The following is a 21,590-nucleotide window of genomic DNA, read 5'->3' as shown; positions in this document are numbered from 1 at the left end:
GTGTGTTATATGTATAGTGTGTTATATGTATAGTGTTTTATTTCTATGGTGTGTTATATGTATAGTGTGTTATATGTATAGTGTGTTATTTCTATGGTGTGTTATATGTATAGTGTGTTATATGTATAGTGTGTTATTTCTATGGTGTGTTATATGTATAGTGTGTTATTTCTATGGTGTGTTATATGTATAGTGTGTTATATGTATAGTGTTTTATTTCTATGGTGTGTTATATGTATAGTGTTTTATTTCTATGGTGTGTTATATGTATAGTGTGTTATATGTATAGTGTTTTATTTCTATGGTGTGTTATATGTATAGTGTGTTATATGTATAGTGTTTTATTTCTATGGTGTGTTATATGTATAGTGTTTTATTTCTATGGTGTGTTATATGTATAGTGTTTTATTTCTATGGTGTGTTATATGTATAGTGTGTTATATGTATAGTGTTTTATTTCTATGGTGTGTTATATGTATAGTGTTTTATTTCTATGGTGTGTTATATGTATAGTGTTTTATTTCTATGGTGTGTTATATGTATAGTGTTTTATTTCTATGGTGTGTTATATGTATAGTGTGTTATATGTATAGTGTTTTATTTCTATGGTGTGTTATATGTATAGTGTTTTATTTCTATGGTGTGTTATATGTATAGTGTTTTATTTCTATGGTGTGTTATATGTATAGTGTTTTATTTCTATGGTGTGTTATATGTATAGTGTTTTATTTCTATGGTGTGTTATATGTATAGTGTTTTATTTCTATGGTGTGTTATATGTATAGTGTTTTATTTCTATGGTGTGTTATATGTATAGTGTGTTATATGTATAGTGTTTTATTTCTATGGTGTGTTATATGTATAGTGTTTTATTTCTATGGTGTGTTATATGTATAGTGTTTTATTTCTATGGTGTGTTATATGTATAGTGTTTTATTTCTATGGTGTGTTATATGTATAGTGTTTTATTTCTATGGTGTGTTATATGTATAGTGTTTTATTTCTATGGTGTGTTATATGTATAGTGTTTTATTTCTATGGTGTGTTATATGTATAGTGTGTTATATGAATATGTATAGTGTATTAATGTGTTTTACATAAAGTTATAGTGTGTTTTTTGTATAGTATGTTGTATTTGGTGCACACGTTATAAAATATGAAGCATTATATAGCATTTTGTACAGAACAAAGAATAAAGTCCTACAGTGCAATAGCTATAACTGGGAACGGGGCAGTTGAAGATGTGTTGTATGGAAACATGCTGCTGGAGACTGGAGATGACAAGAGATGAAGGAGAGATGATGGAAGTACATGACAGCACATGCCTCAAAATGTCCCCCAGCACACACATACACACACACACACACACACACACACACACACACACACACACGCGCACACACACGCACACACATACTACTACTAGAAAGAGAGAGAGAGAGAGAGAGAGACAGAGAGAGAGAGAGAGAGCACATGTTTTTGCCTTCTACTGAGGGTTGGTGTGTCCCTGGTTTAAAATCCACTTGTCTCCTTGTCTGTCAACTGGCCAGATGTGTGACGTAGGTGTAACGCATTTCCGAGTGGCGAGGGGAAGCCGAAGAACATGTGTTAAAAGCAGTAATGAAATTTGCCTACAAATCCAATACAGAGGGCTATATAGAGTTCACACTCAGACTCTCATATATATGTAAAGCTCCTGTCATACTACAGATGGAACTCCACTTAGATCCTCTACAACTGTCATGTGTGGCTCTTGATGATGTACATCAGAGTCGACTTGACCAACAAGACATGTGTTGTGGCCTCTGAAAACATGTTCATTAGTCACTGGAAGTTCCCTAAACACCAGAGCTGGCAGCTGATTGGTTATTACAGAGATACACAGATTTCTGCTATTGCTCAGTCATGAGCCACAAGGGTTTCTGAGGCTTCTTTAAATTCAGGATGTTTAGCTTCCAAATATGGTTGTCCTTTCTCCTAGGAAAACATGAACTGGATCTTTAAGGGTCCTCAAGCAGGAAAACTAAAGAACACTTAAGGTCAGTGTATAGAAGACTATTATATTATATTATATTATATTATATTATATTATATTATATTATATTATATTATATTATATTATATTATATTATATTATATTATATTATATTATATTATATTATATTATATTATATTATATTATATTATATTATATTATATTATATTATATTATATTATATTATATTAATTATATTATATTATATTATATTATATTATATTATATTATATTATATTATTTTTTTCTGTAACCTGTAGATTAACAGGAGATGCAGATTGAGAGAATACAGAGTGGGGAATAAATCTGGTTTGTGTGTGTGTGTGTGTGTGTGTGTGTGAGAGAGAGAGAGAGAGAGAGAGAGAGAGAGAGAGAGTGTGTATGTTTCTCCAACTAGTCTCAGAAATCAGCTTTTGATCACAAAGATGAAAGATGCAGCAGGGATTACAGACACCTGACACTCTCTACCCACACACACACACACACACACCTGGCTTGCAACAACTTGAGGAGCTAACATAAAAGACATAAGACACAGAAGCACACACACACACACACACACACTTTGTGTTAGCCAGGTTTAGATCTGAACACATCTGTTTTTGTCTATTTAAGGAGAACTGCATTAATGAGGAGCTGAGTCACGACATAATATATGACATGAAGAATGTACATCCTGCACGCTTGTGTGTGTGTGTGTGTGTTTCATGGAACACCTGGCCAGCCACACGTGCTATCTCATTGATGATTCATTAAGTTGTAAGCACCTGGCAGGTGAGCAGGTGAGTGATGTCATCAGATGCAGTGGGCGGAGTCAGACAGGTAATAACCTGCTCTCGTTCTGTCTCCTCTCTCCTCTCCAGACACTAAAGTGCCAACCTGACTCACTGTGCATGCATGTGTGTGTGTGTGTGTGTGTGTGTGTCCTAATTCGTATAGGGGTATAAGTATAGGTACAATGTATTTAAAATCACTTAAAATTCTGCACATCACAGCCCCAAGCAGATACTAACAGCTTGCACACACACACACACACACACACACTTCGGCTGTGTTTATGTCTTTCTCTCTCTCTGTAGTGTGACCTTGCTGCCAGGCACCACAGGCTTGTGGAAGTGTGTGTTCAATCAGGAGCTATTTTTTCTCCCCAACACACAATGAAGGATGATCAGACTCGGACACAACAGGAAGCTTAAACCCATGCAGGATAGAAGGTTCTACAACAGCCTGATTCTCTCCTTTAGACAGCGTACACCGGACCATTCTCAGCCTCAAGATGACCTCTGGCTTCAGGAAGGGTCAAAGGACATCAGCTGGTGAGCCATTTAAGCCTGGAGTAGTCCATTATTCCTCATATTACTGTCAAAAACAAGGCACATTTCCCAGCATTCCTACAAAACGCTGCTATCTTAGTCCATCAGTCACCATAGTGTGTGTATGTGTGTGTGTGTATGTGTGTGTGTTCAGACTGCAATTATGTAACTCAATGAAAACATTTATACGAACAAACAAAGCTCCAGAGGGTGGTGGGAAAAAATTTGAGCGATGCACATGATAGCAAAAGCGTTTATCTGTGTCGAGCACATTTCTCTTGTCTGCCTCCAAAGTCAACAGCGCCCTACTCCAGGAAGCTTACACAGATGCAGGTTCACACATTTCCACTTCCACGATGAAACATTAACTTAAAACAGTCAAATCCGCTTTATCTTATCCAGCACCAGTGAGGACCTGGCCATGCACAGACATGCAGGTGCGCATCACTAAAGCAACACATACATCAGCTGAGGAAGATCTGGTGAAAGGTGGCATGCGTGGTCCTGGCGTCTGAGTGCTCGAGAAAGAAGACAAACACATACACCAACTGGGGGAGGATTAAATCAAAGTGTATTAACGTGAGGGAAAGAATTCTACCTGGGAATGTTGCATGATAATTCATATTACACCATGGTGCTGATGAATTCTTGAATCTGATTGGTCAGACAGGTTCATTTTTTAATAACAGACATCAAAACAAATCACAGGTTTATATTAATGCACTACATTTAATATTTCATGCACAGGGACTTGTATGGTGGGTGCGCCGTATAGGCTGTACCTTATACATATCATTTTTTTTGTACAAAGTGCTAACAGTGTTAGAACATTCTAGGTCCTGGGCAACATGAGCAGGAGAACTTTTTGTCTCAGAGAGAGAAAAGTGAGCTGTTTAATAAAAGTGAGAACTGTTAGGGTGCAAGTTATAACATCCGTCCGTCTGTCCATTCATCCATCCATTTTCTGTACCACTTATCCTACACAGACTCATGGAGAGCCTGGAGTCTTTGCCAAGGGACCCGGGGTACAAGATAGGGAACCCCCTGCATGGGGTGCTAACCCAAATCAAGGCACAACCAATTAATTAATGCATGTGGGGAGGCAAATGTAGTACTTAGAGGAAACCCTCGAAGCTCAAAGAGGACATGCAAACTCCACCCACAGAGAGCAGAGGTGGAAAACAAAACCCCCAACATCTGTACAACAATATATAATTGTTTGTCAATGGCTGTAAGTAATAAAGCAATTTGTTGGTATATATACACTATATTGCCAAAAGTATTCGCTCACCTGCCTTGACTCGCATATGAACTTAAGTGACATCCCATTCCTAATCCATAGGGTTCAATATGACGTCGGTCCACCCTTTGCAGCTATAACAGCTTCAACTCTTCTGGGAAGGCTGTCCACAAGGTTTAGGAGTGTGTTTATGGGAATTTTTGACCATTCTTCCAGAAGTGCATTTGTGAGGTCACACACTGATGTTGGACGAGAAGGCCTGGCTCTCAGTCTCCGCTCTAATTCATCCCAAAGGTGTTCTATCGGGTTGAGGTCAGGACTCTGTGCAGGCCAGTCAAGTTCATCCACACCAGACTCTGTCATCCATGTCTTTATGGACCTTGCTTTGTGCACTGGTGCACAGTCATGTTGGAAGAGGAAGGGGCCAGCTCCAAACTGTTCCCACAAAGTTGGGAGCATGGAATTGTCCAAAATGTCTTGGTATGCTGAAGCATTCAGAGTTCCTTTCACTGGAACTAAGGGGCCAAGCCCAGCTCCTGAAAAACAATCCCACACCATAATCCCCCCTCCACCAAACTTTACACTTGGCACAATGCACTCAGACAAGTACCATTCTCCTGGCAACCGCCAAACCCAGACTCGTCCATCAGATTGCCAGATGGAGAAGCGCGATTCGTCACTCCAGAGAACACGTCTCCACTGCTCTAGAGTCCAGTGGCGGCGTGCTTTACACCACTGCATCCGACGCTTTGCATTGCACTCGGTGATGTATGGCTTGGATGCAGCTGCTCGGCCATGGAAACCCATTCCATGAAGCTCTCTGCGCACTGTTCTTGAGATAATCTGAAGGCCACATGAAGTTTGGAGGTCTGTAGCGATGGACTCTGCAGAAAGTTGGCGACCTCTTCGCACTATGTGCCTCAGCATCCGCTGACCCCGCTCCGTCAGTTTACGTGGCCTACCACTTCGTGGCTGAGTTGCTGTCGTTCCCAAACACTTCCATGTTCTTATAATACAGCTGACAGTTGACTGTGGAATATTTAGGAGCGAGGAAATTTCACAACTGGATTTGTTGCACAGGTGGCATCCTATCACAGTTCCACGCTGGAATTCACTGAGCTCCTGAGAGCGACCCATTCTTTCACAAATGTTTGTAAAAACAGTCTGCATGCCTAGGTGCTTGATTTTATACACCTGTGGCCATGGAAGTGATTGGAACACCTGATTCTGATTATTTGGATGGGTGAGTGAATACTTTTGGCAATATAGTGTATATTAATATAAAGATTATACTAATAGGCACTGTGTCAAAATGTGAGTGTCTTACTTGAGAGTAAGTAAATTGGAAAAAATCCAAAAAATAAAATAAGCATCCAATTTTCATACAAAATACAGATAACAGTAGTGTTGGTTATACACTAATCAGAGCACAAGAGGCCTGCTTTAATAATAGAGACTTTGATTGCTTGAGTCTAGCTTCCACAAGAGGTTCTGGTCTATTTTGATTCTAAACTTGGCCGTGAACCACAGACCAACTGCCTGCCAACTGATATTTTTAATAGACCGCCATGTCTACACACCACTGGCTGTTTCAAACCAAATTCTCTAATGTGTGTCAAAGCTCTGATGGTATGAAGCCATTTTCTTTTATCAGCTGCTCATGCTACACCTGTACTTCATCAGGGCTACATCAGGGCTTCACAACTTATAGGAAAGTGCTATCTGCCCTCTTCCGCATACATGAGCTCCTAGATGCCTAGTGTTGATGTGATTGACAGAGCGTGTGCTAAACAGAGAGCTTAGCCAGTCTCGACTCCAGGCCACAAACGGATTCACTAAAATCCATAGTACAATGTATTTTCCATAAAAACTGCATTTAAAAGTTTGCTTTCCTGTCAGAAACTGAAGAATAGAAGTTCAGCGAGCCAATCTGATTGCTGCCTAAATCTGTTGACCATCTAAATTTACCAAATTTACAGGAAACATTTATTGCCATTTCTACAGTGGCTCACTTTGCTCTTATATAACCACCCACAGCAACCCAAGACTTTGCCAATATGGCCGTCGTGTGACACGCCCCTTTCCTCTGATAACGTCTCAGAGCACATGCCGTCCCTTAGCGCTATTACTCCTCTGAGACAGCCTTCTAATAAAACTAATGACAGAGCAGGGATGGCATCCGACCTGTCTCTCTCCTCCCCTTCCTTCCCTTCTTTCCTGTTCTCGTTGACTGTTGATATCCTTCACTCGTCAGGACATTACCTCACTGAGCTTTCTGACACCGTATCACCCCTCGGTCCTGCTTTCTATTTCTCTTCCAAAACTTCAGACCTCCAGACCTCTTCATCTACGGATCTGTATCCCAAGAGAAACATCCTGAAATCTACGCTCATTTCTCTTTTCTTCTCTTTAGCTTTACCTTGGCTTTCTCGCAGCGTCAAAACTGAGCCAAAATAAAAAATATGTGCTTTTCCAAAATGTTTCATTTTTAATGTGTAATACATGTGATCAAAGGAATTTACTAAATCTATCACATATTTACAAAAGTAAAGGAAGGTCGACCCCGTACTTGTGTGTGTGTGTGTGTATGTGTGTGTGAGAGAGAGAGAAACTGACGTAAGACAGGCCATAGAGGAAGGGAAAGGAGGGATTCATGGAAAGCCTGCAGGAAGCACTTTGTGTTTCTTTTCCTGTGTTCCTGAACACCAAGTAACTCTGGGAAACTGTGTGTAAGTGCAGAAGGGCATCCGTATTCATGTCAGGGTGTGTATGCAGCTGCAGCCCCTATACATCCTTAAAAGACTGCATTTCAAAAACCGAAACTCCTTTTACTGGAAAATTCTACTAAACAATCAACACGGCCTGGTCAGGAAAACACCATCTAATCACTACGGCATCGAAAACAGCTCTAAACACGGGACTCAGCCCCAGACCCTGCTGTTCCATGTCAAATAATACCTTTCATACAATCTGTGCAAGATTTCGTATATTGTACAGAACACAGGAAATCCCCTTTGCATAAAAAGGGAAGTAATCAAATTACACGAGCCATAGAGGTTTCTTGGCCAGGAAGGGAGCGAAGACTAAATCTCATTAATTATCAGAGCTAATTGGGTTAAAGCTGCACTAAGTAAGTCATGTATTAATGGCTTGGTAAGCTCAGATACCAGAATCTCTGATAATCCTGTACAAACTAAACGATAGTGATGGAAATCTGGATGGGGTGGGGTGGGGGTGGGGGGTGCAAACATTTGCAGCCAAAAAATATATTATAACAATACTTTCAGGGAAGACTTTATGAATTAAAACTTTCATGTGGAGAATGATCCAAAACATGATAACTATAATATATATAACAACATAATCTTCTACATAATAAAACAATTCTTTGCTTGTTATTTTAAATGTTTTTAGAGATGGCTTAACCTTGCAACAATCTGTTGCCTAGTAACCTTGATTTCCATGAATACATTGTATTAAGGGTAAATTCATTCAGGAGAATGCACGTGTAAGAATACTGACTACTAAATTCTCTGGATATTGAATATACTGAATAGTGAATACTAAATACTCTGGATCCTGAATATTCTGAATAGTGAATACTAAATAATCTGGATCCTGAATATACTGAATAGTGAATACTAAATAATCTGGATCCTGAATATACTGAATAGTGAATACTAAATAATCTGGATCCTGAATATACTGAATAGTGAATACTAAATAATCTGGATCCTGAATATACTGAATAGTGAATACTAAATAATCTGGATCCTGAATATACTGAATAGTGAATACTAAATAATCTGGATCCTGAATATACTGAATAGTGAATACTAAATAATCTGGATCCTGAATATACTGAATAGTGAATACTAAATAATCTGTATCCTGAATATACTGAATAGTGAATACTAAATAATCTGGATCCTGAATATACTGAATAGTGAATACTAAATAATCTGGATCCTGAATATACTGAATAGTGAATACTATATAATCTGTATCCTGAATATACTGAATAGTGAATACTAAATAATCTGAATCCTGAATATACTGAATAGTGAATACTAAATACTCTGAATCCTGAATATACTGAATAGTGAATACTAAATACTCTGGATCCTGAATATACTGAATACACTGAAAACTAAATACTCTGTATCCTGAATATACTGAATAGTGAATACTAAATAATCTGGATCTTGAATATACTGAATACACTGAATACTAAATATTCTGGATCTTGAATATACTGATTAATGAATACTAAATTCTCTGGATCCTGAATATACTGAATACTAAATACTCTGGATCCTGAACACGCTGAATACACTAAATATACTCAATACTGAATACTAAATACACTGAATCCTGATATCCAAATACTGAATACACCCGATGCCAAAAATGCCGGGGACTGAATACACTGGATGCTGAATACCCTTGATACTGAATATATTGAATATGCTTAATACTGAATACCCTGAATACGGAATACCCTATACATATACAGTATATAACATACCATTCTAAATAATAAAGCGATTCTTTGCTTGTTATTTTAAATGTCGTTTTAAGAGACGGCTCAGCTTTCCGTCAAACTGTTGCCTAGTAACCTTGATTTCCATGACTACATTGTATTATGGGGAAAATTTATTCCAGGTCTCCACAGCCATCTCTTCAGCCGTCAATTCTTAAAGTCACTATTTTTTAATGAAATTCTGTTTGAAGTCTGTGGAAGTTACTAGTTGAGCATCCTGTTTCATCCTGGATGCCTAATAGACAGTTATTCCTGACATTAAAGCTGCTTAGAGCTGGATTTACTGTCAGAGTAAATCTAGCCTTTACGTTTTTTTTTTTTTAGATATATACATCCTAATGATGTCGTCTTTAAGCAGCAGGCAGGATGAATGAAATGTGAAATAGCAGGCAGACTGAGGCAGAAATTGTCTCGGCAATCTGAAAGACACTCGTGCCTGTGTGACGTTTGTCACTTTATCTCCTTTCATACAGCCTTCAAGGCCAAGCTTAAGAAATGAAAAAAGACTCTATATGATGCATGGGCAATGTGACAGCAGCAGATTAGCGCAGAAACAAGCGTTTAGCTGTGGGAGGAAAAAAAGCTGGTACGTGAGGCAAACAGTAATCAGGTCTGCGCTCTCACCCTGTCAGTGACGTTCCTGTCACCGCTGATGACGGCAAGAGTCAATGGCAGGAAGGGAGAGACCGAGCCGGGGCTATTGTGAGAAGCCAAACCAGTGGCTCGGGCTTAGTTTCAGCGTGGTACAAGATCCATGAGTAAAGTGTGACCACTGAATACTGAAAATGTAGCAGTAAATGTCAGAATGCCTCTGTGTGTGAAGGGTTTTCCAGGCCACTGGATATATATGTATTATAATAGTAAAGGCTGTGTTTAATAAGTCAAAGCTAATGTGGTGGAAAAGAAACAAAGTTCAGGAGCCAGTGGGAACTTTCCATATTCAAACAATACTGGGACTTGAATGCATGAGTCTGAATACTGAATACTAAATACCCTGGATACTGAATATACTGAATACTGAATACTAAATAATCTGGATCCTGAATGTGCACTGAATATACTAAATACTAAATACACTGAATCCTGAATATACTAAATACTGAATACTCTGGATCCAGAGGACTTTGTATACTGAATACGCCAGATACTGAATACACCAGATACCAAATATGCCAGGTACTGAATATATTAAATGTGATGTGTGATGAAAACCCTTGATAGTGAATACATTGAACTCAATATTGAATATGCTGAATACTGAATGTGCTGTTTACATAACACAAAATACTTAATACAGCTGAATACAGAATACTGAAGACTTAAAACTAAATACACTTATACACTGAATATTTAATACGCTGAATACCAAATACTGAATACATTCAGTACTGAATACTGAATACACTGAATACAATGTATGCAATATACACAGATGTTCTATATACTGAATAAACTGAATACTGAATAAAGGGAATACACTGAATGCTAAATACGCTCAGTACAAAATACTGAATAGTGATAACTAAATATACTGATTGCTGAATATATGGAATTCTTAAAATACTGAACACTGAATATACTGAGGACAAAATACTGAACAGCGTTTACTGGATATACTGACTGCTGAATACACTGAATTTTTAAAACACTGAATACTGAATATACTGAGTACAGAATACTGAATAGTGTATAATGAATATACTGACTGCTGAATACACTGAATTCTTAAAACACTGAATACTAAGTACATTGACAACTGAATGCTGAATACGCTGCATACTGAATGCACTGATTCGAATGAATAATGACTACTGAATACACCAGGCATCAACTTTTTAAACTTTTCAAACATATTCAAGAAATATGAAAGCTGGTCAGGGTTATCATTTCTTAAACTTTCCATTGGTAGAATCTTATGAGAAATCTGCCTGTGAGTACGCAAACAGGGAACAAATGAGCATAAAATAAATAGGATAATTAATATAGGCTAAGGAGGAAGTATAATTAAATAGAGGTAAAGGAGTAGTAAGTACGCACATACACACATATGCCGGTCAGCTTTATGAACACCTGGAGTTTCTCATGTTTTATTACACTTTAATCACTATTATTGCTACAGACCACAATGATAGAGAGTAGCAATTAAATAAAGATGCTATAACATGCTTCACCCTCTGAAAGGCGTCAGTGGCTGCACACTTCCACCACATTCCTCACTCTCGTCACTTCATATTTTTCCCATTACTGAGTAAAACACACTGCGTACTTTAAGATTTTTCTGAATAATAAACTGAGATATAAAGGGATTAGGACAAGATGTGAGGGGGTATGATGATATGATGTGAAAATTGTAGCATATCATCTAATCTAAGATAGCATGAGCTAAGATGTGTGAAAGAATGGTGTGTTGATGCTCCCATGCAGAAAAATACGAAATCCACACAGAACTTGACAGATGATTCAGCTGTAAATCAGAATAGTTATAGATACACTTTTTTCATTTCATTGTCTGTACCGCTTATCCGATCTATCCCCGGGTCACGGGGAGCCTGTGCCTGTGATCTCAGGCATCATAAGGCATCAAGGCAGGATACACCCTGGACGGAGTGCCGACCCATCACCGGACACACACACAGACACACACACACATTCACTCACGCAATCACACACTATGGGCAATTTAGGGACTCCAATCAGCCTAGTAGCATGTCTTTGGACTGTGGGAGGAAACTGGAGCACCCGGAGGAAACCCACCAAGCACGGGGAGAACATGCAAACTCCACACACACAGTGAGCGGGAGCGAGACTCGAACCCAGAGATTTATTTGCAAATGGAAGATTGGCCTTCTTAATACAAGAAGCAGGAAACAATTGATCATGCATCCAATTCACAAATTAGCTAATTGAATGCTAAAATCTGTGTTCTCTTTAACACTATTTCCTTTTCTGTGTTTATTATCAGGGAAAAAATCTGTCAACATCACATGCATCACATTCAGGGCAAAAATAATAGCATAGTCGATTGAATCAGACAATCTTCTACTGTAACGTGTCCTGAAATATTTCCAGCATTTACACTATGTACTGAAAAACACAGAGCTGTGGACGTCTTCAGACCTCTGAATTCTGCATCCAAAGCACAAAAGCCTCCACCACATTATTTCCCATACTGTAATTCAGCACTTTCTACATGATGCAATGTGGTTGCTCCTTTCCACCATAATAACAGCATGTAAAGTTCTTCTCTTTCGCAGCTCAACCTGCCATTTCCCTTCAGACCAGTCTTTATTTCTACCTAATACGCTTGGACATTTACAGAACCTCTTGACCAACAAATCTGTATTTACCCAAGATGGCTGATTTTCAGCCACAACACCACAAACATGACAAAAAATGTAAATTCTTCATCTTCGTCGTTATAAATATAAAAATCACAATTTCTCTACTGGTAGCAACAGAGACAAACATGTGCTTCCTCTGTCTTTGACTCTCAATCACTCACTCAGCTGTGTCACCTTGCTGCGGGCTACAGAACACACACATACACATACACACACACGTATACACACACACACACACACACACAGAGACGAGGAGACTAAGCGAACTCTTGTAGTACAGGTTCAAACACAAATCCTCGGCTCCCTATAGACTCAACTTGTGCCAACTTCACTGAAATCATGTTCCTGAATAAAGCCGCACTTTCTGCTGACCTGAGTATTGCGCTACACAACACTGACCATTTCCTAACAATAACACCAAACATCTGCTGTTAAGTCGTTCACAAAGGGTGTGCTATATGTCGGGAATTGAACGCTGTGATGTGATGGGAAAATAATTAACGCTATAATGCTGACACTTTCCTAAAGCAACACATCCTGTAGTATTTATTCCTTTCACACCACAGCAAGCATTTTTTACCTAAAAAATTGTACATTTATAATTACAAAATTCAAAAAACATTACTGAAATTTAGTTCACCTGTTTTAACATGTCTCACTATTCCTTCAGTTGCCTTTTCTAATTTTTAATACATTTTTGATGTTGTTAATACTTCATGCTGGTATGATGTGCAATGTATAGTATACTTCATGTGTGAGCTGGTGTATGAGATGTACCGATTGCAGCTGTATACTGATAATTGATTTCGATCCTGATTCAGACTCTTCTTAATCAATCAATCAATCAATCAAGCAAGCAAGCAATTAGACAATAAATAAATAAATTAATAAATAAATAAATAAATAAATAAATATAGTACTATTGTGTGTAAAACACTAGTTGGTGTGATGATTTAAATTGGGAAAAAAGACAGATAAATGAACTAGTCAACTAATTAAGTAAGTATATAAGAACTATTTAAACAGCTAGAAGTACTATAATTCAATTTATGGCCAACAAAAGACTGTGTGTAAACAAACTCAAACAAACAAATGACTACAATGAAGGAAAATCCAAGTAAATGAATATAGAAAAAAGTAGCGTCATTATCTATAATGCTTTTTCTTTCTTTTTTCTTAAACCAAAGTATATAATGTAAGTTCGATATTGGCATCAAACTGTCATATCTCATTTCTAGCAGTTAATAAAGATGGATGATGAGGTCAGTCGGCGCATCAGAGCATGTCGATTAATGACACAGCACATGGAAGTCCTGCAGCAAATGATGAGACTAGCACTACTTGCCATGGTTGAGCCAGCATGGGGGGACAGTAAGAAAGAGTGTGAGAGAGACTGTCACTGACCTGTGCTGAGCGTTCAGGTAGTCTGTAGTTCTGGTTCTGGAGGAAGCGGCACCCGTCCTTGGCCAGCCTCTGCACCATCTCCAAGCGTGAAAACTCATCTGGGGACCTCAGCGCACACACACCACCCTGCTGCAGAGCCGGAGGCAGAGAGAAGAGATACTTCAGCCCGCAGTCCCACGTCATGCTGCCCATCTTTCCAACACACACTCACAGACAGAGCCACGGTACACACTCTCAATCAGGAGCGCAGATCTGTAATAAACTCCTAATGAGGGTGTGTTATAGAAGCCTGAAGTCTCAGTGCTGTCAGAACTGAGGTGTGTATGTGTACGTCCTGCTCTCGTCTCTCACTCATCCCCTGATACTTCTCCTCCTGCGTTAGTCTGAAGTATGAGTGAGCGCACTTGTCTGCCTTACTTTCAGTGAGTAAGTGTGTGTGTGTGTGTGTGTGTGAGAGAAAAGGTTCACGTTTGTAACTCCGCCCAAAACAGAAGCGGGAAAGTGCCAACAGAACAACGTAACCAAACTGCAGTGGGAAAGAGAAACTGTGGAGTATTTAGCTTCCTGAAAGGAAACGGTTTTATCAGCCACAGGCTTCGTATCATACACACAGCTACAGATCTGATCTGAGGAGTGTTTATCTTACCAGTGTGTCAGAGAGATAGCGAGAGAAAACAAAACAACAAAAAAAGAGAATAAAGTGGATAGTGCTGGCAGTGAATTTCTCTACAGTGGCTTGCTTAAGTTTTCATTCTTCTTGAAACAAGGGACTGAATTAATATTATATGTCATGAATCTGAACCAAATCACCCTTACTGATGAAGCTGGGGGAAGAAAATCAATATACTTCACAAAATTATTTACACAATTATTTATTTTATTGCGATTTATATGGATTTTTTCCCCCCAGCTTCGGTATTATGGGCTATTTTGTTTAGATTAATTACATTTAAGTCCCTAATTCAAAGGGGGTTATTTCTGCAAAGCACTGTATGTGGAAAAAGAAAACTTTCTAACCATTTTTAACCTGTTTTGTTGTGTCCATGTTGCTTTGTCAAGTCACACTCCACAGTGGTGGTACGTATAAAAAGGAGACACTCAGTTTTTCATAAGTATTTCTGTTTTAATCTAGACTACTTGGGGAGATATATTCATAGAAAAATTCCCACAAATGTTTCTATCTTCAAAGTAAACGTTGATATCAAACCCATTTCTGCTCTCTGAGACACCCAAAGTGCTTGTTCATCTAAAAAGATTCTAAAATGTAAAGGTGTTGAGCCTCAACCACTAAAAATCCGTGTAAGGTTATCCAACAGAGGGAAAAACACAGGTCTAAAACACACTGAACGCCAACAGAGTCCTGACTCATTTTATATCAGACTCACAGCCTGATTTATCAGCCACATTCATTTGTTTATACTGAGTGAAAACATCCCATAAGTCCATTTCCATTTCACTGGTCAAATGGAACACCAGTATAGTGGTAAAAAAGGGTTAAAGGAATACACTGGTGTTTTACAATTTAAAACCACTATGGACCAAAATTTTATCTTCATGTTTACTTAAAAACCTATCTAGAAAGTTGGTGGTGCCGCCAATAAACACATTTTTTAAGACACTTTAATGAATTCTTCATTTGTAAATGGTTAAATAAGTGTACATAATACATCCTTTCAATTAAATTTGGCTAGTTTAAGTTGGATGTAGGTTGAGAAGATGCAAAAAGTGTGCATCATCAGGAACACTGTTCATTTTAAAGAAAAATGGAAAATGATTTCGATTGTAAACTTTTCTTGGTCACTACCCAGGATCTTGCATTATCTCTGAACAACTCCATGAACTCCCCTTTTAGCCAGTGCTCGTAAACCTCGGGGTAACCATGGACAATCAACTGTCCTTTTCCTTCCATGTTGCTAATGTGAAACGTTCATGTCGGTTTCTTTTCTAGAACATCATAAGGATTCAACCATTTCTATCTACACAGGCTACTCAGGTGCTTGTTCAGTCTTTTGTCATATTGAGACTGGACTATTGCAACTCTTTACTGGTAGATCTACCTCTGAACGCAATTCATCCACTGCAAATGATGCAAAATGCACTGCACCTTGCTCCCTCAGATCTACCAGCACTGCTCGACCGGTCCCACCATCTCTCAGGGTAAGAGGTAGGTATACATCAGGACTGTTCTCTTCTGTTCTGGCACCAAGGTGGAGGAATAAATAAACTAGCTCTTATTTCTTCCTAGTTTTTAAGTATTGTTATGTTGTATGTACAAAAAAACCCTTAGTTTTTAGGTTAATGGTGTCCTAAGTCTATGACCTATTGATTGAACCAGTGTTAATGCATTCATTGACAGAGACTTTAATGCACATTTGTATGTCACTCTGGATAAGAGCGTCTCCCAAATCCCAGAAATGTACATGTAAATAATATGTAATTGTACAGTGCTAATATCTCCTAAAATATTAGAAATATGAATTCATCCACTGCCTTGAGTCTTCCATTACAAGTATGTTTCATAAAAGTTCAAGTTCAAGCCATTGAAGTCCATTTTATTTCCAGACTATAACACTATAAAACTGTGGAAACATTTTTAGGGGTGGGGTCGAACGGAAATATTTATGCAAGACGTCGTATAAAGATTAGGCTGAAAACTTAATTTAATCTATTTCGACTTTTTCCATAGAGGAGACACACAAGAAGAGATAAGACACACAAACCCAGACACACCCAGGGGACAGTAGTTGTGAGTTTCAGAAACAGTAAGAGGGGGCGGTTCATGAGAATATGGACTATCATCAGAGCCAGAAGCCTTCTTTTGTTTATTGACACTGAGCTGTGTTTTGATTGGTGCAGAGCAGAGCACTTCCTGTGAGGTAATTATCCCATGGTGCCAGTAAACCAACTGAGGGGGAATAAAGTCAAAGTCAGCAAAACAATGACAGAGAGACTAGGGGGAGGGTGGAGGGATAGATAGATAGATAGATAAATAGATAAATAAATAAATAAATAAATAAACAAACACACAAATAAATAAATAAATAAATAAATAAATAAATAAATAAATAAATAAATAAATAATAAGATGCATAAAAAGAAACAAACAAATAAATAATCTCAAAACTGATTTTAAAATAAGTGGCTTTTATTACACATGCTGGTCTTTCTTGGTTATTAACAAGTAATTCTGAACTGATATGGATGGGACATGGGATAAGGATGGGATATGCAAAGAAAAGAATTTCACTGTGCTGTAATGTATATGTGACAAATAAAGGCAAATTATTATTATTATTATTATTATTAACTGATCGGTACTTTTCCTCCCCACCATAGGGGATAAAAGTCACTGGACTAAACTAGCAGGGAGGTGTGATGTGTAACTCATAGTGTAAACAGAGCAAATGTTTTATGGCGGCCAATCTAGAAAATTACAGTCAGTATTGTTTAAAACCCAAACTGACTCACGCTTAATGCAGGATAATCAGACATAAAAACAAACAGGCCATGGGCAGAACCAGGAAACAGAATACAAGCAAACAAAAAGCAAGAGGAGAATTTGTAGCACAGAACAAAACATACAGAGTAGAAACATTCAAGTTAATGAAGGTGAGATACGGAATAGGTGAACACATTAGGGTAAACAAGGGACCAGAACTAAACAAAAACACATGAACAGCACTCAAAATGCTGGGAAACATGATGCGTGCTGAGAAAGGGAAATTAAAAAGTACTTATATGAAAGTATTTATATGAGAATAAGTCTCACATGTCAATAATACACATTCACAGTGAACACACAAACAACTACAAGTGCTACAGGACAACTTTTAGTAGTTCTGGTTCTTTTAATCAGATTCATTCATTGATCTGTTAGTTATTTGTATTATTATTATTATTATTATTATTATTATTATTATATCAAAATATATCATAGATCAAATCAGGATGAGGTTCCCTTCTGAGCCTGGTTCCTCACCACCAACTTTTCTTCCTCACCACCATCCTCACCACCATCGCCTCAGGCTTCCTCATTAGCGACAAATATTAACATAACGTTAAACTTTATCATTTTTATTCTATGTTTCTATACTTCTGTAAACCTGCTTTGAGACATTGTTAAAAGCGCTAAATTTTAAATTGAACGGAAATGATCTGTATCAAAAACGTTATCGACTGATAAGTAACTAAAAGCAACCATTTATTCACTCTCAATTTATAGGTAAATTCGTCTGTAGCCATTTTTCCATTCACAACATGAAACACCTCGAGAGCGAAATATCTATTAATCAGCGAGTCGCTTCCATAATGGCTCTATAAACGTACATGTTTTTCATCAGTTCAGGTTGAAGAGATCCTACAAATGGCTGCTGTGGGCATCTAAGTTCCCTGCATAGGTTTTTTTACACTAAATTATGGCCCGCAGCGGAGGACTAGAAGCTTAGGCGAAGACTTCAAGTGCTGCTGGAATACTGAATATTAATATGAGGACACGGGAATGAGGACATGAGAGAGTCACTGAGAGAGGGTGCTTACTTTAAAACTGCTTTCTGGTGGCCATTTACGAATGTATCTGACCACATATGCGTAAATACGAACGAGAGAGAGAGAGAGAGAGAGAGAGAGAGAGAGAGAGAGAGAGAGAGGGAGAGAGAGAGAGAGAGATGCTATTACCTAGGCTGTAATTACCTACATGGTAATAATCATCCAGGCTGTGGGTGGAAGGGAACCACAGAGGAGCTCTAATCAGATGTAGCACAGCCAGGCTACACACACACACACACACACACACACACACACATCTAAGAGCTCTGTTTGCCATCATTCAGTCTAATAAGACACAGGGTCCCGAAATTGCACAAGCTAATAACCTCCAGCGCAGATATTTACACCAGCACAATGCAAACACGTACAAACACAAACACACTTTTATTCTTCACTTACTTACACATATAACCAACGCTAACAACGCAACACACACTGATAGCATTAGCACAACCGCAAGTACGTTACGACGGTGAATATAGTGACACAATATATACATTTCGGATATAGATTTACTGAAAATGAAGGAGGAAGAGATGCTATTAATATTAAACAGTCATTAATCCAAAGCAATGCTGAATTCCCAGATTTCTGCAAATCATTCCAATACATACTCGTTTCTATAGTAACAGCTAATTCGCAGGGACCTTTATACCAGATGTGCTACGGAACCTAAAATGAATAATAAACACGTTAACAACATGTTATTTAACTGAGAACACGCTGTGGAGGAAAACCTACACACTCGCCTGCTGATACTGGAGACTCCTTCCATACACATTAAATCAAAGTTCAATACAGTGGAATTTCATTCGTTCTGGAGGCGGGCCCTTAAGGCGAAAATTTGTACTGTCTGATCTCAGGTCTGTGCAGTGTGTGATTGTAGTGAGGATGTCTGATCTCAGGTCTGTGCAGTGTGTGATTGTAGAGAGGATGTCTGATCTCAGGTCTGTGCAGTGTATGATTGTAGAGAGGATGTCTGATCTCAGGTCTGTGCAGTGTGTGATTGTAGTGAGGATGTCTGATCTCAGGTCTGTGTAGTGTGTGATTGTAGTGAGGATGTCTGATCTCAGGTCTGTGCAGTGTGTGATTGTAGTGAGGATGTCTGATCTCAGGTCTGTGTAGTGTGTGATTGTAGTGAGGATGTCTGATCTCAGGTCTGTGCAGTGTGTGATTGTAGTGAGGATGTCTGATCTCAGGTCTGTGTAGTGTGTGATTGTAGAGAGGATGTCTGATCTCAGGTCTGTGCAGTGTGTGATTGTAGTGAGGATGTCTGATCTCAGATCTGTGCAGTGTGTGATTGTAGTGAGGATGTCTGATCTCAGGTCTGTGTAGTGTGTGATTGTAGTGAGGATGTCTGATCTCAGGTCTGTGCAGTGTGTGATTGTAGTGAGGATGTCTGATCTCAGGTCTGTGTAGTGTGTGATTGTAGTGAGGATGTCTGATCTCAGGTCTGTGCAGTGTGTGATTGTAGTGAGGATGTCTGATCTCAGGTCTGTGCAGTGTGTGATTGTAGTGAGGATGTCTGATCTCAGGTCTGTGCAGTGTGTGATTGTAGTGAGGATGTCTGATCTCAGGTCTGTGCAGTGTGTGATTGTAGTGAGGATGTCTGATCTCAGGTCTGTGTAGTGTGTGATTGTAGTGAGGATGTCTGATCTCAGGTCTGTGCAGTGTGTGATTGTAGTGAGGATGTCTGATCTCAGGTCTGTGCAGTGTGTGATTGTAGTGAGGATGTCTGATCGCAGGTCTATGCAGTGTGTGATTGTAGTGAGGATGTCTGATCTCAGGTCTGTGCAGTGTGTGATTGTAGTGAGGATGTCTGATCTCAGGTCTGTGCAGTGTGTGATTGTAGTGAGGATGTCTGATCTCAGATCTGTGCAGTGTGTGATTGTAGTGAGGATGTCTGATCTCAGGTCTGTGTAGTGTGTGATTGTAGTGAGGATGTCTGATCTCAGGTCTGTGCAGTGTGTGATTGTAGTGAGGATGTCTGATCTCAGGTCTGTGTAGTGTGTGATTGTAGTGAGGATGTCTGATCTCAGGTCTGTGCAGTGTGTGATTGTAGTGAGGATGTCTGATCTCAGGTCTGTGCAGTGTGTGATTGTAGTGAGGATGTCTGATCTCAGGTCTATGCAGTGTGTGATTGTAGTGAGGATGTCTGATCTCAGATCTGTGCAGTGTGTGATTGTAGTGAGGATGTCTGATCTCAGGTCTGTGCAGTGTGTGATTGTAGTGAGGATGTCTGATCTCAGATCTGTGTAGTGTGTGATTGTAGTGAGGATGTCTGATCTCAGATCTGTGCAGTGTGTGATTGTAGTGAGGATGTCTGATCTCAGGTCTGTGCAGTGTGTGATTGTAGTGAGGATGTCTGATCTCAGGTCTGTGCAGTGTATGATTGTAGAGAGGATGTCTGATCTCAGGTCTGTGCAGTGTGTGATTGTAGTGAGGATGTCTGATCTCAGGTCTGTGCAGTGTGTGATTGTAGTGAGGATGTCTGATCTCAGATCTGTGCAGTGTGTGATTGTAGTGAGGATGTCTGATCTCAGGTCTGTGCAGTGTGTGATTGTAGTGAGGATGTCTGATCTCAGATCTGTGCAGTGTGTGATTGTAGTGAGGATGTCTGATCTCAGGTCTGTGCAGTGTGTGATTGTAGTGAGGATGTCTGATCTCAGATCTGTGTTGTCTTGCTGCATGATGTTGCTCTTCTGCATGATTTTGTATTTGTGTAGTGTAGTGTAGTGTAGTGTGTGTGTATGTGTGTGTGTGTTTTGCCACACTATGCTGCTTTATTTTGCTAGATTCTTCTGTCTGATCAAATCACAGTGAACTGTAGATTACTGGGTTTATTTTTCCCAAACTTGTTTAAAAACTTGCTTTATTTCTCCGATGCTTGTATTTATTCTGCTGAACATCCATTAACATTCCCCAAACAATAATATCTGATTATCTCACACTCGTCATCCATGTCGTTTTTATTTGAACAGTTGGACAACATTCTGCTTCGTAAAACTAATTTCCATTCCTGGCTCCAGAATAAATATGCATATGACTGTAGATATCTTGTTTATTCTCCTAAAAGCAATTCCCCAAAAGTCTCTCCATTCAGTTAGAGCAGTTAAATGCAGTTTCCAGTAAAAAAAACAAAACAAAACCAGAAACTGTTGTTGAACAG

General features: G+C 38.8%; 1 protein-coding gene across 1 annotated transcript in view; it reads right to left on the bottom strand.

Moving 5' to 3' along the window:
• The window catches only part of rapgef5a (Rap guanine nucleotide exchange factor (GEF) 5a), a 106,372-nt gene that overhangs the window by 32,521 nt on the left and 52,261 nt on the right, over nt 1-21,590 (bottom strand). Inside the window, exon 9 of the mRNA XM_058377928.1 lies at nt 13,877-14,005. Within this exon, the coding sequence (XP_058233911.1) occupies nt 13,877-14,005 (129 nt within the window). The remainder of the gene's footprint in view (nt 1-13,876; nt 14,006-21,590) is intronic.

The sequence above is a fragment of the Hemibagrus wyckioides genome, linkage group LG24 (genome assembly GCF_019097595.1).
Source record: "Hemibagrus wyckioides isolate EC202008001 linkage group LG24, SWU_Hwy_1.0, whole genome shotgun sequence".
NCBI classification, from domain to species: Eukaryota; Metazoa; Chordata; class Actinopteri; order Siluriformes; family Bagridae; genus Hemibagrus; species Hemibagrus wyckioides.
This window is presented reverse-complemented; position numbering and strand designations above follow the sequence as displayed.